General features: G+C 49.5%; 1 protein-coding gene across 1 annotated transcript in view; it reads left to right on the plus strand.

Moving 5' to 3' along the window:
- MED13L (mediator complex subunit 13L) overlaps positions 1–17,094 on the plus strand; it is a 178,623-nt gene that overhangs the window by 142,736 nt on the left and 18,793 nt on the right. The window contains exons 14-21 of the mRNA XM_064674657.1: positions 760–859; positions 4,303–4,523; positions 7,172–7,377; positions 10,271–11,217; positions 11,892–12,071; positions 13,599–13,822; positions 14,759–14,951; positions 15,857–16,274. Of these exons, the coding sequence (XP_064530727.1) occupies positions 760–859; positions 4,303–4,523; positions 7,172–7,377; positions 10,271–11,217; positions 11,892–12,071; positions 13,599–13,822; positions 14,759–14,951; positions 15,857–16,274 (2,489 nt within the window). The remainder of the gene's footprint in view (positions 1–759; positions 860–4,302; positions 4,524–7,171; positions 7,378–10,270; positions 11,218–11,891; positions 12,072–13,598; positions 13,823–14,758; positions 14,952–15,856; positions 16,275–17,094) is intronic.

Here is a 17,094-nt window from a genome sequence, read left to right on the forward strand (position 1 = left end):
GGAAGTGCAGCAGTTTACTTTCTGTGGTTCCACACAAGCTCCACTTCAGATGTCACAGTTAATTTGCAAATCTCCTGGAGGACTGTCCTGTGAAAATAAAAAAAATCACCCTCTTCTGTGAGGTTGGCCCTAATGCTCTTCCTGTCTTGGAACTTGCATGTGTTGGGCTTAGTCTGTGCCATATTCCCATCATTGTCTTGGAGTGATCCAGCCATGGAAAGGTGTGGAGCAGTCACCAGCATTTCAAGCTCAGGCTTTGTGACAACATTTTCAGTACAGTTTGTGTGTGTATAGAAATATGTGCCTATAAATATGTATCAAAATATGGGGAATGTACAGACAGGCAAATATTTCAGAGACTTTGGTGTTGAAAAAGGGGAAAAAGAAATCCAGGCTCCTTGGGGGAAGTGGGTGGGGCAGTGGAAAAGTTTTCTTTCCTGGGAAATTGCACTGGGAGAGGCTTCAGAATTTCTAATACTTTCTGATTTTGGTAGCTGGCATTTCTCTGGAGGTGAAAAGGAAATGTATTTGTGTGAGAGAAGGAAGGTGAGACTTTTTGGTGTAACACTAATGAACCAAATTACAAATTAATTAGCGGCGAGGAGGAAGAAGGTTCGATTTTTTAAGGCTGCTATAAAAGTAAAAAAGAAGCACCTGTTTTCTGTCCCGTGCAGTGGTGTTTGGGGAGGTTTCAGGATGTCTGACACTCTGTGGATTTGGCAGTGTGGGTGTTTGATGGTGTGCTTTCCCTGCTCCCAGGCCGTGTCCCCAGCCCTTCGCTCCTCCAAGCTGCCGCCGGCGGGGTCCGAGGAGCGGCCGGTGGGCAAGGACGGCAGGACGGCGGTTCCGTACCCCCCCAGTGAGTACCAGCCCCTCCACAGCCCCTCCCCAGCTCTGTGTGCCCTCCACAGCCCCTCACCCCCCTGGCATGGCCCTTGGGGTGTGCTTCCTGCTGTAATTAGCGGTGTTGGAAACGAAGCGGGTGTTAATGAGCACAGGGTGACACAGACACGGATTCTCAATGTCCCTGCTGAGATCCGAGATCCTTTCCATTGTCTGGGACTGGAAGGATGGGAGGGGTTTGTCACAAGTCTCCATTTGGAAGCCAGCCCCTCTGTTCTCAGCTCAGTGTTTAATTTTGGGCACTTGCACCATTTCCATATCCCTCTTTATGTATAAATCCTTCTCCTAGTTCAAGGAGCGTTTGGACAACACTCTGAGGGACTGGATGGGATTGTTGGGGTGTCCTGGGCAGGGCCAGGAGCTGGACTGGATGATCCCTGTGGGTCCCTTCCAACTCAGCATATTCTGTGATTAACAAAATCAAAGAGTATAAACCTGTGACTTACCAAGTGGCCATTATGGTGCAACCTGTCTCTGGAAGAAAATTGCACTGAGCATTTGACAAATTAAAACTAAAATCGCCTTCAGGGTTAAATCTGGAAGTGCATGATGAAAATCACAGGACCAGGTTCTGGCTGGAGGCACGTTGGAGACCTTGGCAGAGAGCTGTGGGAGGGATGCAGGCACAGCACATGGACAGGGCAGGCTGTGGCAGTGCAGGGAGCTTAGACATTGCATTTGGTATGCTGAGATTGTATGAAATGCAGATTAGAACAACGGGGCTTTTTTGTAAGCGCTGTGCCAACAGACTGGGAATGAGAACTGTTACTCTGAGGGTGGAGTGAGCTGGGGTCGGGCTCTTCTCCCAGGTGAGGAGTGACTGGAAGAGGGGACACAGCCTCAAGCTGTGCCAGGGGAGGTTTAGGTTGGATATTAGGGAAAATTTCCTCACTGAAAGGGCTGCCCAGCCCTGGCACAGCTGCCCAGGACAGGGGTGGAGTCCCCGTCCCTGGGGGGATTTAAAAATCCATGTGAATGTGGCACATGGGGACATGGGTCAGTGGTGGCCTTGGCAGTGCTGGGGAACAGTTGGATGATCTTAGAGGTCTTTTCCAGCCAAAACAATTCTATGATTGTATTAATTTAGATTGGACTTCTCTTGAGATGAAAGAGAAATGTGTCTGTGAGAGGAGGAAGGTGAGAATTTTCGGTGTAACACTAACGAATCGAATTACAAATTACAAATTACTTAGTGGTGAGGAGGAAGAAGGTTTGATTTTTGTGGCTGCTACAAGCAGAAATCCAATCTCTCTGCAAATCATTCTTTAATGCCTTCTCATTAACTTCAGCTGGTAATGAGAACAAATTGAGGTGAAGAAAAAAATCAGTCTGAGGGAGATGAGTCAGAGTTTTATGGACCCATAAAAGCTGTGCTGATTTACTCAAATGTAGAAGTCTGAAGTATACAGAGATTGGATTTTGACAGGTTTAGTTGATCCATAGCTTTTTAAAATATGCAAAGCTTTTTCAAGCATGACACACATGAAAATGAGCGATGAGAGCTGCCTGTTGCTGTAGGGTTGGGGGACTTTTTGTAATTAAACTTTTTTATGAATCTGCACTGCAGAGTTGTGCTAAGTGGATTGAGCTGGAGGTGAGAAAATGATGCAGTGAGGAGCTGTGTGAGGGAAGTCAGAATTACACTGCACTGGTGGTTTGTAGCTGTGGCCTTGACACCAGCAGTGGGGGCACAACAGTGTCTGTGGGGAGCTGAAAGGCCTTGTCCAGCATCATAAATTCCTGCTGCCCACCTTTCATTTCACCCTTCCTTCCTGTCCCTCTGCAATGCCTAAAACATACCTGTTAAAAAACAGAGGTAGGCAATCCAGCTGCCATCCTGAAGATTATATTCCATACTGGCACTGGGTGGAAAGGAGCTTTTTCCATTCTACTGAACCCGTTTTCAGCATTTTATCCTGCATCAGGACAAGAATAAGGCCTTGGGAATTCAAAGACTGAGAAAGTGGGGAAATAAAAGAAAAAGGGCTGAATGGGAATAATTTATAGCCCATTATTTACTCTGCTGCTCCAGGCTGTGAAGGACTTTGGGTTCAGCTTTGACACTTGAGACCAAAAGAAGTCCATTTTGAGGGGACCTCACCTGTTTGGGTTGTTGCTCTCAAACAGCCTGACTGTGTCAGGGCACAAAAGCATCAAAAGCAGGTTTGGCTCTGTTAGGGCAGAGTGGAGACACATCCTGGGGCTGCAGCACCCTACAGAATGTGCTGTTACTGCAGGAATTCCTACACATATTCATACACATTATAAATAATTCTAATCCTATCACTTATTTCTGCCCTTTTCAGTTAGTTTTTGAGTACAGTTTGGGTTTCCACAACACAGTGTTTACCAGTCAGAAATCCCTCTATTGATTTAGGAATTTTCCATAATCTTTAGGCTGCAAATGTTGTTGAATACAAGAATATCCTGTCAGCTTGGGTGTGGAAGTGGGATTGGGATTTAGTCTGTCAGAAGAGGTTTCAGAGGGGATACCTGTGGGAATTCACCCTTCCCTGATCTCAGTGGTTCACCAGAGGGATGGTTCTGTCCAGAGAGGATCTGCCCTAATTCCAGTCAGGAGAATGCAGCATTTACTCTGAATTTCACACAGAATAAATGTGGAAGGAAACAGAATGGAGCTGGGGAGAACATAAAAGTCTTTGCTGTGATTTGTCTTCGGTTGCATTACACTGTACTGAGCATTTCTGCTGGGGTTGGTTGTTTGGCTTAAAGAGAAAAATGGGCAGTGGATGAGTCCATTGCTCTCATTTCCTGAGAAGTGATTGAGGGATTTTCCTGACTTAGTGTCCTGTGGTACAAAATGATAATTTTGTGGTTTCCTCTGACACTTGGCACTTTGGAGTCTGGTTCTTCAGCAGAACTGCCCATGTTTGTGCAGCAACAGGGGTTGTGTTGCCATGGACCAAATGAGGCTGCAGTGAGTGTAGGAGAGGAGAAATGCAGCTCAGTGCACCCTAATCCCAAAGGCCTCCTGGTTTAGGGCTGCTGTCAGCCCTGGGAAAGGGAAGAAGCCACTCTGTGACTCCTTAGAAACAGCTGCTGGTGAACTTTGCATTAGTGTCAGTTCAGCTCTTCTGTTCTGAGGTATTAATTTATTGCTGCCAAACTGTACATGGAATTTGTGTGTCTACCAGTTCATTCTTTCTGCTGCACAACAAACTGGCAAAATATCCCCAGGAATTGCTGGAATTTTTCCCTAGGAGTTGACCTTTTATCTAGGTTTATGCTGCTCTCAGAACTCCATATGTCTGTAGAACCTTTGCTGGGTTTTAACTGATGGAATAAGGGCTATCATTGGGTTGGTCTGTTTTGTTTTATTGCATTTCCTTGGGAACTGGTAATTTAATAACTAACAGTGTGTTATTCCATCGTCTTTAGCTGTGGCAGATCTCCAAAGGATGTTCCCAACACCACCTTCTTTAGAACAGCACCCTGCCTTCTCCCCAGTGATGAGTTACAAAGATGGAATAAGCTCAGAGACTGTGACCACCCTGGGCATGATGGAGAGTCCTATGGTCAGCATGGTCCCAACACAGCTTGCTGAGTTCAAAATGGAGGTGGAAGATGGGTTAGGTAGCCCCAAACCTGAAGAAATCAAGGTAACACACCTAAACTGTGGTATTTTCATAAGCTCATCTCTGTATGCTTTGATTTCTAGAAACAAGTCACATGCAGTGTGTGTAGCCCACTAAAAATGTGAACTGGACCCATATAAAGTCTGTAATAGGGGGAAAAAAATTCTTCTCTAGTAAAAGAGCTTTTTAATCATGTCCCTGATTTTAACTCTGGGCATTTTTCTTGTGGTGATTTTGTCTGTGATGTTTTGGGGCGTGCTCAGGAAACAAACAGTATTGTCTGTGGAATGAACCCAACAGAAAGAATGTACATGCATGAAAAAAACCACCACCCCTGTGCCTCAGTGGCTGTTAAAGGATGTGTCTCCTCAGCTAATTTCTCTGTAGCACCTTTGCCCTCTCACCCTCCCTGCTGGGGACCCAGCTGGGGTAAAGTGGTGCCCTTTTCCCTCTGAAATGTTCCTTTCTTGGTCAGGGATGAAACTCTCTGAGAAAGCCCAGGGCTTGAACTTGCTGTGTTTCTTCCTCAGCTGATGTTACTTCCCAAGTTTTAAGGCCAGGTGGGACCATTCTTGCCTGACTTTCTGTGTGACACAGGTCAGGGGGTGTCACACAGTTCCTCCTCTCTGAGGAAAGGGCTGTTTGGGAGCGGGGACTCCACTGGTTCTCCCCTCCCAGATGTGCCCATTGCTCCACAGCACCCCATGAAGGGCCTCAGCATCAGCACTGGGGGTGCATGGACTGTGTGTCCTTGTTCCCTCAGAGGGGAGGAGGAGGATGAAACCATTCAGCCTGTGTGTGTCCTGCATTCCTGAACTCCAGGGGCAGGTTTTGTCACTGGGGTCAGAAGGTGTCGTGTCCATATTTCCATGCACAGAGCCTGAGGGGCTCTTCATCCAAAAATGCACATTTTGTGTAGAGATGCACATCCCCTTGTTCCTTTGGACACAGGGAATAAAAGGGAGATGCCCACTGTAAAACTCTGACTTCCTGGTGTCCCCAAGCCTTGATTTCATAGCCTAATTCTTCTCCTTCAGGCCCACCCTGTCCCTCATCTGCCACAGCCCATTCCTTCTCTGGAATGGGCTCTCCCCAGAACACCTCCTCCCCTGTCTTTTGTGCTCCTGGGAATGCTGGAATTAACTGAAGGCTGAGTTTTAAGGGTTCTGCATTGCTGGGACAGGGATGCACTTGCAGTTGTATGGGCAAGAAGTGGGTGTGTGTTGATGTGAGAACCCTGGTAAGTCCCTTTGTTTAGGATAAATGATGTAGTCAGCTGGGAATTGGTACCTCTTCCTGCCTGGCAGGGATAGAATCCCTCAGACTGCAAGGGAAGTGCTGGCAAACCACAGGGGGACTTCTTCCCTAAGAGCTTTTGGGTTTTGGAGGCACATGGAGCAAAGGCACCTCCTCCTGGCTGTGCTGCAGGACAGCTGGGCTGTCACCATGTCCAGTCCGTGTCTCTGCCTGTTTCTGTACCTTTAGGGAAGTTTGAAATAAGATTTTTGTAAGGTTTGTGAGGCTTTGCCACAGACCTTGCTGGTTTTTCTCCTCTACTCGTGCAGTGAACTATTTGCTTGAGAACAGAATAACTTGGGCCTGCAGAGGAAACCTGTACTGGAATTGGTTGAGCTGGAAGGTTTTGAGTGGGAGCAGATTGTAGGGCATCACTGATACTGAAGATATTTTAATCTCCCTCACAACCATTGTAGGACTATTAAAATACACCTTTTAATTCTGCCTAAGAACATTTCCCAGTGCACAGCTGACTTGCTTTTGAGTGTGTCACCCCTGCTCATACCCACCAGTGGGGGAAAGAGGCACTAAACCCATTGCTGGTCATGTTGATGGCAGTAGATTCCTTGTGCTGAATATTCAGCAGCTGCAGATAAAATCCGCACATTCCTCATCTCTCAGTGCTTGACAAGGTGCAAGGGAAAAATGCAAAGAAATAAGGAGATGTTAAATGCTGCTGCTGTTTTAGTACTGATTTTTACTTTGCAGTAGTGCCTCAAAAGGACTAGTTCTGTTCTGAAAGAGGCTTGGAATAGCTCTGGAAACGCTGGCTGAAGTTCTTGTCATTGCTCTCTGCAAGCAAAAGTGGCAGTCAGTGAAAGCCCAGCTTGACTGAACTTCATTTAGAGTTAATCTTATACTTGCTAGATTGCTTAGATATTTGTATTTAATACCTTATTTAGATTTAATAATTGGCATGTGCAAAGTGTCCACTGTTCTTTCTAAAATTCTGTGAATCCCCATTGTGGGGTTATTCAGAGGCTGCCTCAAGGCACCTCAGGTTTCTTCACACTGTGACTCATTGTCAGGACAGAAGTCATGCAAAGATCAATCTTTCAAGTGCCTAAATTAGGTGCTTAAAGTCAGGTAGTGTGAAAATTTCACAGTGCTTCAGACAGAGCTTGTCTTAAATGAGCCTCCTGGAGTCGTGAACCTCCTGCCACGAGGTTGTGCAGCACCCCGGGATAACAGGGAGCCTCAGCTGAGCTTCCTTGGAGGAGCTGCTCTGGAATGTTTTGTGCAATGAATAAATATCCTTAATTTGAGGGGGGGAAAAAGCAATTGTAGAGGGTTGAAACAGTACAAGGGTTTCAGTTTAAACATCTGAAGACCAACCTGACCGTGTGGTTGTAACCGATGTCGCTTTGGCGTTTCAGGACTTCTCGTACGTGCACAAAGTTCCATCATTTCAACCTTTCGTGGGCTCCTCCCTGTTTGCTCCACTGAAGATCCTGCCCAGCCAGTGCCTCCTACCCCTGAAGATCCCAGACACCTGCATCTTCAGGCCTTCGTGGGCTGTTCCTCCCAAAATCGAGCAGCTCCCTCTGCCGCCCGCAGCCACTTTCATCAGAGACGGCTACAAGTGAGTGCAGCCCCTGCCTAAAAGTGACTCATTGGCTGTGTTAACAGAGCTTTCACCTGCAAAAGTAACTGAAACCTTTTAGATTTGTTGTTGTCTGAGATCAGCACAGTTCTGATCTCAGGAAGGTGTGATTTGAACCCAGCCTTTGGCAGTCAGGGGTGTGGCAGTGTCCACTGCACCCTTAGTGCTTCTGAAGAACAGGGACATGCAGGGCCTGAATTAACTGCAGTCTCTGATACAGGAAAATACTGGGATTTAGCATAAACCAGAAGTTTTAGGGAACAAAATGACTGCACTGAGCCTTCCATGTCTGTCCCTTCCCATCTCCAGCCCAGTCAGGCTGCCCTCTGGTCGGTACTTGTGTGTCAGTTTGAGCTCCAGGCAGATGGTCTCTGCCCCTGGTTAGTCCAGTTTGCCTCCTGAGGGCTCTGAAGATGCTGAGAAGAGCTGTGAGAGCTCCTCTTCTGAGCTCCTGTGTGTTCCCTGAGTGGGTGACCTGGGACAGGTCTGTCCCCTGTCCTGTGCTGTCCTGCCCTCTTTGATACCAAAAGAAGAGATGCCAAGTACAAGAGTGGTGTGACCTGTAAGGAAACACTGACATTAATTTTCAGGGCTTGTATTCCTCACTCAGTTCTCAGAAATGAGCAGTGTTTATGGAGGAAATTCATTGCTGGAGGTTTTGAAAGCTAAGCAAGAATTTGCACCATTAAATTAATAAAACCCCTTAAAAGGCAGAATAATAGTACAAAGGTCTCCTGCTGCACTGCTTCATTTCTGGAGGAAGTAGTCTGTATCTTTAAATCAGTCTGTAAATCCTTTAAATCAGTCCTTTTCCAGCCCCAAAGGATCCTTCAGTGCTCTCAAAAGAATTGCAAAGAAGAAATTGTAAACCCTTGATACAGTGCCTGGGGAGCAATTTAATTCTCAAGTTTGTTCATAATAGTAACTGATGCACCGGGCCTGAGCTGGTTATTAATTTCAGGTATTTGTTGGGGAAAAAACCCCTTTCATTTTCAATCTAATCCAATTAGAGTGAGGATTATTACTGCAGGCTTCCCACAGAGTGGTGATTGCCAATCAAGGTTTCTAGGTCACCTTTTCTTATTAGTCTGAGGCATTCTGTGCTCCAGCTCCTCAGCTCCTTCAACCCTGGTTCATTATTTTCCCCTTTCCTGCTTTGAGTTGGACTCACATCAGCTCAAGGTAATAAAATGATTGTAAGGAATAAGGTCCTCACTGTTTTCCTTTTCAAGTCATTAATGATATGTGAGCATTCAAATGATGGTCCTCTTCAGTAATACACTGTGAGAGCAGATAAACACGGAGAAATCCTGTTTCCCCTTCTTCATCCAGGGACTCACTGAGTCCTCACACTCTTTCCTTGCCCTCATATGGAATGAACACATGGCAAGAGGAGTGAGCAGCTTAGTGGTGACCTGGGAAGGGAAGAGTCAGGATGTCTTTGTTTGGCCCCATATCACCTGTCTTGACAGGAGTCATTGCAGTGGAGGAGGGATCCCATGGGAATGTACCAACTGTTCTGTGGTCGCTTGAATTTGGCAGAAAAGAACAAAACAGGGTAATAAAAGCCAGCCAGGAATGGAGATGACACAGAGATAGAACTCTGAGCTTTACAGGACTAAGAGTTTGTAATGGAACGTGTCCCTTTGGGCTGTGGGCTGTGTAATCTCAAAGGAAGGTTTGAATTTATAGCCTGGGACATGCTGGTACCAGCTGTGTGTCACTGGGAGTGGTGTCCTGTATCAGCACCACAGCAGGGCTTGTGGCAGCCATTTAAAGGGGTGATTTTTAAAACAGAGTAACATTTGGATGCCTCTGAAATACTCTCTTCATTTCCACTCGTCTGTGTATCTCTTCACGGATAATAATGTTTAAAATAACAACTACAGTTCTTTCTCTTTTCCCTAAAAGATTTACAAACAATCTAAATCTTAACTTGATATTTTATCTAGAGATTGTTCTCAAGAGCATTTGAGTTTTAGGCCATGGGAGTAATCTTTGAGAGGGTGAAGTGCCTGAGATGATACCTGTTATCATAATAATAGGGAAGAGTGGTGTTCGTGGTGAGAATTACAAGTTGTGTTGAGAGACAGGAGTCAAGGTGGTGGGCAGAGTGTTCTTTACTACTTTTCAACGAGTCCTTTCAGTTTTCACCATCTCCTTGTGTTTAAAAGTGGGGTTTGGCCAAATCAGTCTCCACAACTGACCATTTGGTGATGGGATGTGCCCCTGTTTCCCAGTGTGTGATGGGATGTTCCTGTTTCCCAGTGTGTGATGGGATGTTCCCATTTCCCAGTGTGTGACGGGATGTTCCTGTTTCCCAGTCCATGACGGGATGTTCCCATTTCCCAGGGTGTGATGGGATGTTCCCGTTTCCCAGGGTGTGATGGGATGTTCCTGTTTCCCAGTGTGTGATGGGATGTTCCTGTTTCCCAGTGTGTGATGGGATGTTCCCGTTTCCCAGTCCATGACGGGATGTTCCCGTTTCCCAGTGTGTGATGGGATGTTCCCATTTCCCAGTGTGTGATGGGATGTTCCCGTTTCCCAGTGTGTGATGGGATGTTCCCGTTTCCCAGTGTGTGATGGGATGTCCCTGTTTCCCAGTGTGTGATGGGATGTTCCCATTTCCCAGTGTGTGATGGGATGTTCCCATTTCCCAGTCCATGACGGGATGTTCCCGTTTCCCAGTGTGTGATGGGATGTTCCCGTTTCCCAGTGTGTGATGGGATGTGCCCCTGTTTCCCAGTGTGTGACGGGATGTTCCCGTTTCCCAGTGTGTGATGGGATGTTCCCATTTCCCAGTCCATGGTGGGATGTTCCCGTTTCCCAGTCCGTGAGGGGATGTGACCCTGTTCCCGTGTGTTCCTTGCAGCAACGTGCCTAGCGTGGGGAGCCTGGCGGACCAGGACTACCTGCAGATGAGCACCCCCCAGATGAGCACCCCGGTGACCCTCAACAGCGCGGCCCCCGCCAGCAACAGCGGGGCGGGGGTGCTGCCGTCCCCCGCCACCCCACGCTTCTCGGTGCCCACCCCGCGCACGCCCCGCACGCCCCGCACGCCCCGGGGCGGGGGCACCGCCAGCGGCCAGGGCTCCGTCAAGTACGACAGCACCGACCAGGGCTCCCCCGCCTCCACCCCCTCCACCACGCGGCCGCTCAACTCGGTGGAGCCGGGCACGGTGCAGCCCATCCCCGAGGCCCACAGCCTGTACGTCACCCTCATCCTCTCCGACTCCGTGCTCAACATCTTCAAGGACAGGAACTTCGACAGCTGCTGCGTCTGCGCCTGCAACATGAACATCAAGGGCGCCGACGTGGGGCTCTACATCCCGGACTCGTCCAACGAGGACCAGTACCGCTGCACCTGCGGCTTCAGCGCCATCATCAACCGCAAGCTGGGCTACAACTCCGGGCTCTTCATCGAGGACGAGCTCGACATCTTCGGCAAGACCTCGGACATCGGCCAGGCCGCGGAGCGGAGGCTGATGGTCTGTCAGAGCAGCCTGATGGCGCAGATGGGAGAGGGAGCCAGGAGGAGCCAGGAGCCCCCCATGAGCCTCCTGCTGCTCCTGCAGAACCAGCACACGCAGCCCTTCACGTCGCTGAGCTGCCTGGATTACATGTCCTCCAACAACCGGCAGGCGCTGCCCTGCACGAGCTGGAGCTACGACCGGCTGCAGGCCGACAGCAACGACTCCTGGGTGGAGTGTTTCAACGCCCTGGAGCAGGGCCGGCAGTACGTGGACAACCCCACGGGGGGCAAGGTGGACGAGGCCCTCGTACGAAGTGCCACCGTCCATTCCTGGCCTCACAGCAACGGTAGGGGCACAACCCACCCTCTGGCCCTGGAATTCCTTTGGATCTCGGCAGTCGTGACCCGCTTAACCTTTATGTGGGAAGTGACAGGCTGAGAAAAAGCTAGAAATAAAGGAGAGTTCTGCAAGCTTTATAAATGATATCTGAAGTACCAATAATCTGGTTACTTCTCAAGTGCCAGTAGTCCCGTTGTCCTCAGACTTTGTGGCCTAAATTGTGACAGAGTCTGTGTGGAAGTTCACAAACGTGAAGCAGAGAGGCAAAACAAATCCAGGTATTTGGGGGAAGGCAGGATTATGGCCCCTCGTTTTTGGGAGAAGGGTAAAAGCAGTCAGCAGAAGAGAACTGCTCTGTACACAAGAGTTAGGGGAAAAAAGTGTCGAGGGAAAAATAATTATTTCATAATTAAATATTGCCTGTTTAAAGATGCTCTGACGTCTTGTGAGCTGAGCCTGGCAGCTGTAGCGCTGAAAGGTGTGTAAAGGCTGTGGTGACAGTTTCATTGCAGCCATGGTTTCAGAAAGCCCCACGTTAAATGCCCTTGGGTTATCAGAGCTGCCCAAATTCCATGGGCAGCGTGCAGAGCAGTAGGAAGGCACAATGCACAGAAAATGCTGTCCCCTCTGAAGGATTGTTGATGTCCCTCCCTGAAGTGATGGTGCTCCTTGTCCTTGCAGTGCTGGACATCAGCATGCTCTCCTCCCAGGACGTGGTGCGCATGCTGCTCTCGCTCCAGCCCTTCCTCCAGGATGCCATCCAGAAGAAGAGAACGGGAAGGACCTGGGAGAACATCCAGCACGTGCAGGGACCACTCACCTGGCAGCAATTCCATAAGATGGCAGGACGGGGAACCTACGGTAGGTACACTGTGGGCCAGGCCAAGTTGGAATGAAAGCAGAGTTTCTTGGAAGTGGGTTCTTTTTTCTGGAAATGTGTGAGGAGGGGGCTCTTCATACAGCTTGGGATCGTGGGGGGCTCTTCACGTGGCTTTGTAGGGCCCTGAAAGGCATTTGAAGCACATCTTGAACAGCGTGGTGGAGGCTTTACCCTTCCAGACTGAGGGACATGTACAGAGGGCACAAGGGGTGGGTGAGGCTCAGCCCCCATCTGAGTGTGGGGTTGGGCTCAGACTGAAGCAACTGGTGCAGGCACAACATGAGCAGAGGGGGCTGCTAAAATCAGCCACAGCCCAACGGGGAGAGGGGCTGTGTGAGCTGTGCAAGTCCACAAAACTCGGGGGTGCTTTCTCCACACAGGGGTTTCCTTGTTCTAAGGCTTCCCATGGTCTTAATAAGAAGTTTTGTTTTAATTATCTGTCTGTGACACCTCTGGGAAATCCAAATTACAAACCAGATTTTGCCATGTGCACCTTTGCAGAATAATGACTGACATTTAAATCTGTATTTCTTATTTCAGGCTCAACCAATGCAGTCTTGGTTAGTTTTTTCACTACAGCTTCATTTCCTCTCTGTTGGTATTTGATACGTTGGTGCTTTCCTTGGGGCTGGGACAACTGGGGGTGACTCACTGACTAAAGCTGTTGTGCTGGAGTACTTCTAATAATTTGTGACTTTAAGAGTTAGGATTTGCCAATTGTTACCAGAGAATAAAACCAAAATTCCCACAGAGTACGGAGCAGAGCCTTTGATGGAGAGTCAGTGAATTTTACTGAACTTTTTAATAAAGTTGAATTACATTCTGCAGAAACTACTGGGTATGTTTTTGCTTGACATTTTCAGCAATATATCTTCCCCTGAGCTCGGTGTCTGGGAGTCACCCTGTTACCCTGGATAATAATCCTCTCCATGGGGACAACAAGTGCTCAGAGCACATCCTGTGGAGAGGGGTGGGAGGCAATTTATGGAACTGTGATAACTTTGTGTGGTATTATGTACCTGGGAATAAATGAGCCTGAGCTTTAGTAATTTTGCACAACCAGGTGGAGGTGGGTGAAGAACTGTAAGATCAGATTTTGTGTTTTCCTGTTATTACTTGTGACAGAACAGGAACTCCTGAGCTGTGGTTGTGGATGTGACAAAGGAAAACCAGGACATGAAGCCTCGGGAAGGGCAGTACCTGTATTCAGAGTACACTGGGAGATGTTTTATTGCAGCTTTCTGGGGAAGTCAAAGTGGTGCTTGGATCAGCTCCCTCCACTTTGGCCGACTGAACTTTGATTCTGTGACATTTCTCAAGGACAGATAAATCTCTTTTCCTTTGTGGAATATTTTTTCCAAGAAGGGCCGTGTGAGAACATGGTTTATAGGGATGGCACACCCTTGACACACATTTCCACTCGGTGATCAGACTTGCAGGATCATGGCAAGGGATTAGCGATTCCCAGTTATTTTAACCTTTCTTCTCTCTTTATTTTCCCTTGGAAGGCTCTGAGGAGTCCCCGGAGCCTCTCCCGATCCCGACGTTACTCGTGGGCTATGACAAGGACTTCCTGACAATCTCTCCCTTCTCCTTGCCCTTCTGGGAGAGGCTCTTGCTGGACCCATACGGGGGCCATCGGGACGTCGCCTACATCGTGGTGTGTCCGGAAAACGAGGCCTTGCTCGACGGAGCCAAAACTTTCTTCAGGGACTTGAGCGCTGTATACGAGGTTGGAAACGGGAACCACGCTGAGTTATTGCTTCCCAAGTGTCACTTCTGCCCCAGTGCATGGTCACCAGGAGAAATCCGTGTTTGTTACAGTAACAACTGTTTGAAGAAGGGGTTTCTCTCCTTTTGGGGGCTCTCCAGCAGCACTGTCTGAGTCACACTGTGATTCTCTGGGCGGGTTGGGGTGTGTGTTGCCACCTGCTCTTTGCAGCACACAGAGGATGTGGCAGTGGCTTTAGTGCAGCTGCAGCCTCACAGCCATGGCCCAACCAAGGCTAAAGAGCAAGGGGCAGACTCAGGAGCTGCTTTCTCATAACTGCTAAGCTGGACATAAAGCCATTCATTGTTTTAGTGTGCAGGTGCTGTAATCCCCAGTACCTGATTCCTTACAGGATCAACCAGGTTGGAAAAGCCCTCTGAGATCATCGAGTCCAACCTGTGACCCAACCCCACCGTGTCACCCAGCCCATGGCACTGATGCCACATCCAGCGTGTCCCTAAACACCCCCAGGGACTGTGGCTCCACCCCCTGGGCAGCCCATTCCAGTGTCTGATCACTCTCTCTGGGAAGAGCTTCTTCCCAATGTCCGACCTAAACCTACCCTGGCAGAGCTCAAGGCTGTGCCCTCTTGTCCCACTTGCTGGTTCCTGGGAGCAGAGCCCAACCCCCCCCCGGCTCCCCCCTCCTGTCAGGGAGCTGAAGAGCCAGAAGGTCCCCCCTGAACCTCCTTTTCTCCAGGCTGAGCCCCCCCAGCTCCCTCAGCTGCTCCTGCTGCTCCAGCCCCTTCCCAGCCTCGCTGCCCCCCTCTGCCCTTCTTTCAGCTCTGCTGTGACTTCAGTTCAATCCACAGTCAAACGGAGTGTGCTGGGGACGAAGGGTTTAGGCTCCAACCAGGTGCCTGGCATCTCCCCACGAGCATTTCTTCTCCCCCCCCAGATGTGCAGGCTGGGCCAGCACAAGCCCATCTGCAAAGTGCTGCGTGACGGGATCCTGCGGGTGGGCAGGAGCGCGGCCCCCACGCTGCCCGAGGAGCTGGGCACCGAGTGGCTCACCCAGCCCTGGGGCCCCGAGGACGGGGACAATCATTCCAGGCTCAAACTCTACGCCCAGGTCTGCCGCCATCACCTCGGTGAGTCCCGGCCACGGCTGCTCGGGGGCTGGGAGGGGTTTGCAGGAGGTGGAAATGAGGGGGGGGGGGTTTCTTCAGGCACAGATTAACATCTAATTAAAAATTAAAAAGCTATTATCTTAATTTCCTAATCCTTCCGTGTTAATTTTGCCTCCTTCTTGTTGTTGTTTATCACCCTGGGGATCATGTCAGAGATTCAAAAGCCAATTCTGACCTCTTTAAAGCAGTCAGTTTGGTATAAGGTGTTTGTATATCATAAAGATCACAGAGTGATGGAGTAGTTTGGGTTGGAAGGAACCTTAAAGCTCCTCTCGTTCCACCCCCTGCCATGGGCAGGGCCACCTTCCACTATCCCAGGTTGCTCCAAGCCCCTAAGGCATCTGGCAGGGCAGCATTGGAACCTTCCCCCCTGGTGATTTACCACCTCTGAGAGTAAATAAATAAGAAATTTTCATTTATTACTTGTAAATAATCACTGCGATCTCTTTTTTTCTCATACTGAGGGGCAGAAATAACGATAATAAAGTTTGCCATTGTTTGCCTCAGATAAAAAGGACTTCCAGGCTTTCAGCCTGACAGAGATAACCTGTCCTAGACTGCAGAGCTGAGCACTGTGTAACACTGTTATTGCAACCCGGGCTGGGCAGAGATTGGGATGTGTCAGTCACAGAGTCACAGAGCTCTGCAAAGTCAGCCCTGTTTTTAAGACATTTGATTCATATCAGTCAGAACTGAAGCTCTGAAGAGCAGATTCCAAAGCAAACATTTGCAGTGGAAATCCATTGGCATTTGTATATTCTTAGAATATTCTGATAGCACAGAAAGCGTTTTCTGACCTGCTGGTCGCTGCAGGTTCCTCTGATGGGACTGTCACTAACCCCCTCTCCTCTTCCCTTCCCTTCCAGCACCTTACTTAGCCACCCTGCAGCTGGACAGCAGCCTGCTGCTGCCCCCCAAGTACCCGAGCCCTGCCCCAGCCAGCCAGGCCCAGGCAGCTCCCGGGACCGCGGGACCCGCTCCCTCCAACCCCTCGTGTGTCTCCGCCGCGGCCACGGGCAGCTCCTTCAGCTCCACGCCCAGCGCCGGCACCACCAGCCTTCCCGCCGGGAGCACCTCCTCCTCCGGCTCCTCCGTGCCGCTGTCAGCGTCCTCTGCCACCCCCAGCACTGCCCCGATGCCGGGCAGCTCCTCCACGCCCGGGTTCAGCGGGAATGCCGGCCCCGGGCAGGGCGGGGCCGCGGCAGAGCGATCCCAGGGCAGCGTCCCCGCGGCCGACCCGGAGCAGGGGCAGAGCCTGCCCCAGCAGCAGGAGGGGCAGGAAGGGTAAGTGGCTGAAGTGCTCACAGTGCTCCTTCTTACACCCACTGTCCTTTCCATCCTTTCCCAGAGCTCACAACCTTTAAGTCCCATGGAAAGGGGAGGCCCCTCTGGCAGGTTGGAGTGGAGCAGGGCCCCTTCTGGGTGGTTTGTAGCAGTCCCTGATAAAGGGGAGTTGGAAAAACAACCCTCCCCTGTTTCTGTTACAACAGTCAAAGCCCGGTTCAGCTGCATGGATGTGGGTGTTGGATCTCTAGGATTCCCCACCTGGCCTGTCTTTGCAGCACCACCAGCACAGAGGGGTTCTCAGGTGCTGTGCCAAACCGTGTCAGGCACTGCAGGAGCTTGGATGCCTCTTGCTCCATCACACCTGGAATGTTGACAGATGCAAAGTGCAAGCCACAGATTACTTTTTTTTTTTTCTAATTTTCTTGCATTGCAGGTGTTGTTTTTCAGGCAGGTACACTGTGAGGTCAGGAAACAGGGTTGGAGTCCTGTTACTTTAAAATAAATTTCAGCAGCAGAACTCCTTTAAAGACTTCACTATGAACAGCCACCCATCAAACATAAAAATTAGGGAAAGGTTTTTTGACATTGTGTGTAAGTAACTTCCTGAGGGAACATGTTTTTCATTACTCTCATAATAATGCATATTGCTAATAGTCACGGTGTGTGTTGTGGAGTTCCTGTGTGTTGAGGGAAAAGCCCACATCCTGTTCTAGTGTGGGTTGTCCTTGAGACATCTGTTCACTGATCCCTGCAAAACACCCTCTGAGCAGCTGCAGCAGCTTCTGACAAAGTCTGAGCTGCTTTGATCACTTACAGA

Source organism: Pseudopipra pipra, chromosome 18 (genome assembly GCF_036250125.1).
Source record: "Pseudopipra pipra isolate bDixPip1 chromosome 18, bDixPip1.hap1, whole genome shotgun sequence".
Classification (NCBI taxonomy): Eukaryota; Metazoa; Chordata; class Aves; order Passeriformes; family Pipridae; genus Pseudopipra; species Pseudopipra pipra.